At 42.0% G+C, this 7493-nt stretch overlaps 1 protein-coding gene across 3 annotated transcripts in view; it reads right to left on the bottom strand.

Annotated features, from left to right (window-relative positions):
- Positions 1 to 7493, bottom strand: part of ddah1 (dimethylarginine dimethylaminohydrolase 1) — an 86082-nt gene that overhangs the window by 11907 nt on the left and 66682 nt on the right. For all 3 annotated transcript variants that reach the window (XM_083767424.1, XM_083767422.1, XM_083767423.1), the window contains exon 4: positions 4143 to 4262. In XM_083767424.1, coding sequence (XP_083623550.1) covers positions 4143 to 4262 — 120 coding nt within the window. The remainder of the gene's footprint in view (positions 1 to 4142; positions 4263 to 7493) is intronic.

Below are 7493 nucleotides of genomic sequence, written 5' to 3'. Positions count from 1 at the left end.
GTGCACCTGGCAGTAAGAGGGAGCACGGAGCGAGGGTATTTGGGAAGGATGACTTCATGACTTAAGTTTGGTGATGACAGTGGTAGAGGGATGACCGTTGTCGTGAGTATGTCTGATGATGAAATCCATCTGGTCGACGTGGGCTCTCCACCGCCAGAGACCTAAACATAAACTACAGACTGCATACTAACTGACACATACTACTCGTACTAGATACAGCACACACACACACACACACACACACACACACACACACACACACACACACACACACACACACACACACACACACACACACACACACACACACACACACACACACACACACACACACACACACACACACACAGTACCAATGTATTATCTATACTGTAATCCTGCCAACTTTTCGTCAGGGTTTGCTTTTCTATGACCATGGTTCTTCAGAGCTAATAAGGTATGCCACTGAATTCAGAAATGCCTCATTAGTTACAAATACATGCTAATAGAATGCTCAACGTGCAGTTTCATGAAGTTCAATCACTAGATGTCTCAATTACCTCACAGAAGCAGCTTTTAGTATAAGTTAAAGGCTTTGCAAAGTCAAGTAGAAGAAAGCTTTAGTGCCACACGAGTTGGATTCACATAGAGACCAAGCACTTTGTATTCATTACTGGAGCACAAATAGGATCTCACTACCCGCTCTAAGACATTAGAAATCCAGGGTCATTAAAAGTGCTTTAAAACAGGAGCTAATTGCTGAAAGAGGGGGTGACGTAAGCTGTAATTACTAAACGAGGACTCTGTCATTAGGACTTGCTAACAACCACTCCTCAATCCAGCAGCTAATTACCGTTAACAGGCTGGAATCTTAATGACTCAACGTTGCATTGCTGTAATATAAACGTAACTGGTGTACATATTTAGCTTTTTATAAAGGTGTTTGTCTTCGAGGGTGCACTTTAGCACTGTAGTAATGAAGAAGTTAGTTTATACAGCAACAACTTGGTCCTTCTACTGTAAGAAATGTCAAGTATTGAAGATGGCCATATTCACACAGTGGCCATTTTGCTTTTACGTCACACCTGGGATGTTTCCACCCAAGTGTGACATAAAGCTATATAGCCACCGCGTGAATTATGGTACAATAGCTTCAGTCAAAGAGACTGTTTCCTCTGTGATGTGCTGAGCAGGTTTCACTTAATGACTAATTTACAGTAAACCTGGTTTAGGCTTGGGCCAGTAGGGGGAGATATCACACTAAGGAGGCAAATAATATTGATCGGATTTGCCATAGTGATGCCTGCAAGTATGCTTATGTGTAGGAATCTATAGCACATGCATGCATGTTAATGTGTGTGTGCACACACATGCGTTTGTGTGTGTGTGTGTGTGTGTGTGTGTGTGTGTGTGTGTGTGTGTGTATGTGTGTGCGCGTGTGTGTGTGTGTGTGTGTGTGTGTGTGTGTGTGTGTGTGTGTGTGTGTGTGTGTGTGTGTGTGTGCACGTGCATGTGCGTATATGCCTACAAGCATTCACCATGCATTATAAACTCCATAGTATAGGTGTTCCTTATGAATTTACAATGGAGTTAGTATAGGGCCTTACATTAGCTTTGTGCGAAGGATTGGACATATTTAGGATAATTACATGGGTGGCAGAGATGTATTACTCACTGAGCAAAACCTGTCTTTGCCAGGCTGTTAATTGTGTCTCCTTTTACATCCTCTGTACTTAGCCGAGGTCTGTCATTTAATTACATTTTATTGATCCAGAAGTACTTTTATGTGGTAACAAGGTGAGCTTGGCCTGTTTAATCTAAGCACAATATAGCGTTGACTTGTAGGTTGAGGAATTCATGACGCACCGGGGGCAATCCCTAGATTAGCAGGAATATTGAATGATGGGGAGATCAAAGTGACAGGTGGTTTCGGTGTGCTTGGTGCGTGAGGCAGGTATCAAACCGCAGTAGGGGAATCTGCTCTGAGTCAGCATGAGTGATGTCCCACCCACACTGTTCTTAACACACACTGATATATTGCATAGTTGGGGAGAATGAAAGCACTGCACTGATCACACCTGTAGAGTGGTCCAGGTATGGTGTATTTCTGAAGGAGGAAGCAGGAAGTTAGCACCTTCCTGGTTCTCTCAAAAAAGGTCACTGGGATTTTCACATTGGATCTTTGATGTTTGCCGATTAAGTTCTGCGGCAAATAAATGTTCATGACACTTATCGGGATAATTTCTTAACCACATGAGCGTGACACATGAGTGTCCCTATTCTGGGCAGGTTAGTATAATAGGCAAATATTACGCGAAAATAGGTGAACATTCCCCGAGAGAAGCCAGTCTACTAGATCGGCTATTTTTGGCGTAGAGGTTTGGTGTACAGGGAACAAAGTAGTGGGCCACGTATCGAGCCATGGATGGAGAACCTCTGTCAACAAAATATTAAGTTACTTTAACTTTAAGTGGTTAAGCATGTGCAGTGCACTCCAATTGCCTGGGGCTATTTAATCCATTAAATCATAGCGCCCAGTGATTTATAGTAGCGGAGCACTTTTACCGACGGACCGGTAGCTAAATGTAGCCAAAACACTCTAGAGCTGATCGACAACACGGGAGGTATGATTAAATCTACCGCGACTAGCGACGGGACCGCGGTGGTCCGTCTAAGTCTAAGACATGATCTTTTCTTAGAATTGGACGGGATGATTAAGATCAAGAGTTATTAACATTTTAAGATTTTCGGTCTCGTCGGCAAAACAGGGAGGGAACATTTTCAATGACATCTCACTGTTACGCAACATCGAATGTTGCGCAACAGGCACTCCCAGGCTTTGGAGCGATGCGGTCGGCTTTGATATAAATAACCTCCGTCTTTTTGATAAAACTTCGTCCTGGGCACTGGGTGTTACTAATTGAAAGGACTGTGAACTTCGTCCTGGGCGATCGGGGTGTTAACAACAGACCTAATTTCAGACATTTAACTAAAAACACTTTCAAAAGACCCGTACACTTCAAGAGAACCAGGAAGGGCAGAACGCTGGTTTGGGATTATTCAAACGTTGCCACTCTAGAGTCCAGCCTGACATTAAAAAGGGAATAGAATTAAACTATCCGCTGTTGTAATAATAGGAAATAAAAATATAAAAGATCAGTCAAAAAAAGGGATCAGATCGTGTGGGTTCTTCCCTCGACTACTAAGACTAGTGGTTCGATTCCTGTTCAGCAGGGAGAACAATTAGGCTGGAGAGCATCTTCCTCCACAGTCGTTACGCCTACTCGTGAAACACCTCACTGTCAGGTAAAAAAGGAGCAGTAAGTCATGTGTATGGGAGTAGACACGTGCTTGTTTAAAGTCTGCACCCTCTCACATGATGAGGAACTGTGGGGATCACAGGGTTAGACAAGGCAGGTAAACATGGGCAACACAGGAAACCAAGAGACACTAGATACTACAAAATAAAAAAATAAAAGTACACAAAAGTCAAACCCATAACAAGGAACATAGGGAAACACATCAGGGTGACAGAACAGGTCATGGATCGTGACACGCACAAACGCATGCACACATCTGGTTCCCTAGTCCCTACCCTGGAAGACTCGACATACAGAAAGGTGACGATTTCTCTCCTAGATTATAGATTATTCTTTCAGAATTTCTGATTTATTTCGATAGCAACAGTGGGAGACAGACAGGAAAAATGCACAGAGAGCAGTGGAATGACCATAGGTCAGTGGGAATGACGCACATTAAACTGGTAGTCTAGTCCAAGGGTTCTCAACGTTTTTGGCTGGGGACCCCGGAAATGCTTTCTGGGGGTGCCCTCCCCACCACCAATACAAACTGACTGCAAAATAACCTTAATAATAGAGAAAATATATCATCAATGAATACTGAAACCAGATATAATCATTAAGGAACGTTTATGCATGCATCACGTACTATATAAACTCTTAATTTCCATTTTCCAGCCATTCAGTTGCAAAAACAAAATTGGCGACCCCCCGAAGGGTCGCGACCCACGGCCCGGGTTAAGAACCCCTGGTCTAGTCAAACACACTAAAGTGGGCATTTTGTGCCCATGTGGTATTAGCCCTAGAAGGTTAATAATTTAGTTCCATTTGTATCTTCTCCAAACTGAATTTTGTTCCGTATACCTTGAGGGCTTTCTGAGCTGGTTCGCTAGAGCCAATGATGATGAGCCCTGGTCCTCCCATGCTGCAGAAGCTCTTCAGGTGCAACCCTTCCAGAACAGGAACCGTTGACACAGCATAGTCCTACAGAACACATGTCAACATTAGGTGACAGGATAGGCATAGAAATGTAAAACATTTATTTCAAACAATAAAATCCCCTTTCTCTAGGGCCACACTGTGAAGGTGTAAGGTGAAGTGCATCCCATTCATTTACACTTACAGTGTAAAGAGTTAAGAGGCTGCACTGTAAAATGTTGAGTGTTCATTTAACTCTGTGAGTGTTCTGTACCGGTATTTAAATGTCACAAAATTAACCCACATTTGCACGCTTTCAGTGTTAAATTAAAGGTGCAATCTGAATTGATATTTTATTGAATGAAATATTATTTTAACCAATCTGTATGTTAGGTACCGGTATAACTAGCACATATGCAGTGGTTTGGACTAGGTCTCCCTACTCTTCCATTGAGGAATCTAGACCCTGGTGTCAGGTAGGACTCCTCCTGGTTTACGGGTAGCACTGCCTCAAGCTCATAAGCACAACATGGCCCCCAGCTGAAGAGTAGTAGCATGTTGTCTCTCGTCACGTGCAGGAGACCTGGCGTTAAATCCTGGGTAGGACATAAAAGTTACAGCTTGCAGCTTTAACACTGAGGATTTTACTGTGTGACTCTCAACTTGCTGCCGTGTCATTTCTTCTCTCCTCAATCATTCCTGACACTCTACCATTATGGTTCTCAGTTGGTTGTGCATTGGTCTGAAACATTTTAGCCCCCAAAAAAGTCATGACCAAACTCACAACGCAATATTCTTCTGTCTATAAGTTGTACTTTGCTTGAGAACGTGCTGCCAGCATATGCAACCCGCTTGTCGTCCCAGGCCAGCAGTTGAGGAACAGCACTGCTCAGCAGATTTATTCCTTTGCAATCAAAATGGCCCATATCTACGTTAACCTTTAGAGGACAAGACATTCCAAGAAGGCTATGTAATGGTTGTGGTGGTTTAAAACAAGGTGCAGTCAGTGGCAGTAAAAGGCATTTAAAACAAGATCATGGACAACCCAGCGGCAGAAACAGCAGTTAGCAAGAGTGTCTGGGAGATGAGGTCACTGAGCCCCAGGCCTCGCAGTGTAATTAGAGAGCTCGTTGTCGGAGCCTTCTGACTGCTATACTGTGATTGGAGAAGCTGGTAACACTTTCAATGAAGTCCATGTCCATAATTCATGCAAAGCATTATAATCTGCTTAGGGACAGGTCGAAATTTAAGTAGGGGTACCCCTGGAGGAAATGTATGAACCCTGATATAAAATACCATGCCCCTCCCTCTGAATGAAAATACATTTTAAGTACCCTCCCTGAATGATTAAACAAAAATGAATCACCCTCCCCTAAACAATAACATGACATTTCCCCCAGCAAAACTAAAACCCTGCATTTTAGCACAGTTATTATTATTAATTACTTGTGTTTGCTGATGTCCTGCTGTCACTTCTCTCATTAGGCTACAGGGTGTCTACTCCCCATGTGTCTCAAAATGTCTTTAACCAGAAGCGATACCACTAACCTTGATGGATAAAGTTATGTATGTTATTGTTATGTACGTATGTATGTATTTGGTTAAAATGGGTAGGGTTTAAAAAAAGGCAAGAGCTTGCTCTGGTGCACTGGCCTAAAAGTGGGTCCTTAAAAACTGCTAAAACTCCTGAAATGTATGTATGTAGGTATGTATGTATGTATGTGTGTATGTATTTAAAAGGGGGGCTTTTTTGTAAAAAGCCCAGCCCACAATACCTACATATATTTAATATATATAAATTATATATATATATAAATTAATTCAAAATAGGGTTACCAGTGAAGGGCAAACTGCCTATTCACTGGGGACTATGCAAGGCAGAGGCGTCCACCCCCCTGAGTCCAAGTTAGACTAGACCGCATACCTAAACCATGGTCCGAAAATATCCTCTAAAACCCATGTATGTATGTATGTATGTATGTATGTCAAATATGCATATCTTATTTTATTTTATTTTCTCTGGTGAGTTGTTAACCCATCTAGACTTTCAAGCACCAAACTGAATGTGTCCATATTTGTATATTATTTTTGTATTTTATTTTTTGGTTTGATGTAGGTAATGGGTATATGTGTATAACTGTGTCCTTTGTTCCACAATGTGTCTGAGCTGAGCTATCCGTTTTTTCTTTTGTTTTGTTTTGTTTTTGTTTTTTCTGTCTTGTCTTTGTCATAAAATGTAAAAATCTATAAAAATATTATTGGAAAAAAAAAACATAACCATTGACTACCACTACACCATAAGAAATGGTGCATTTATATAGCGCCTTTATCCAAGGCGCTTTACATAGATTGTGCATTACATTCACCCATTCATACACCGATTGCGGCGGAAGCCATGCAAGGTAACAACCAGCACATCGGGAGCAATTTGGGGTTCAGTGTCTTGCCCAAGGACACTTCGACATGTAGACAGGAGGAGCCGGGATTCGAACCGCCGACCAATGGATCATTGGACGACCTGCTCTACCTCCTGAGCCACAGTCGCTCCCCAGCTTTGTTCTGAAATCTGCAAGTATCATGACAAGCTATAGAATGCTAAATGTTAGTGTCCCTATTTTGGGCATGTCATTATAAGCAAAAATGTTCAAAAATAGCAGTTCTACAAGCTCACAACAGCTAGATTTGAAAATGCATGAATTGGCTTAAGTGGCTAAAGTCAAGCCCCCAGAACCACGGTAGCCTATAACAGTGAAGTCAAATCTGGGATTGCAGGATTTACCGTTTTACACAATTACAATTAAGGCATTTAGCAGACGCTCTTAATCCAAAGCGATTTACATTAAGCAAGAACAAAAAGCATGGCAATACATCACATACATAAAAAGTAGTTATCATGAAACATATGTAAGCTAAGAACGTAACAGTGGAATATCTAAATAATGACACTATATGAAGGAGCCATTTCTGCCTGTGTGTACCTTTAACCCGTTTGATGGGCGGGTTCACCATGGGGGGTGTGTGTCACACAGTTGTGACTTATGAGCACACAGGTGCAACAAGCCAGGTTGAATGGTTTGGTTAGGTATGGGCACAACAGGCTATGATCACACGGTTTTTACCGTATATTTGTATTTGCATTACTAAAACTGCTGTATTACAAAATGTGTATAATAAATGGGAACCTCACCCTACAGCAGTCAATGCCTGGACAATATATTACATTCGCGTCAAAAACAGTTCTTGCATGTGCCCAGCCGAGAGGCCAAGTATATAGTTTAAGCTTGCCTCTATACTATA

The sequence above is a fragment of the Protomyctophum parallelum genome, assembly GCF_964188405.1.
Source record: "Protomyctophum parallelum genome assembly, chromosome: 6".
Taxonomy (NCBI): domain Eukaryota; kingdom Metazoa; phylum Chordata; class Actinopteri; order Myctophiformes; family Myctophidae; genus Protomyctophum; species Protomyctophum parallelum.
Note: the sequence above shows the minus strand (reverse complement) of the source record. Positions and strands in the feature narration are given on the sequence as shown.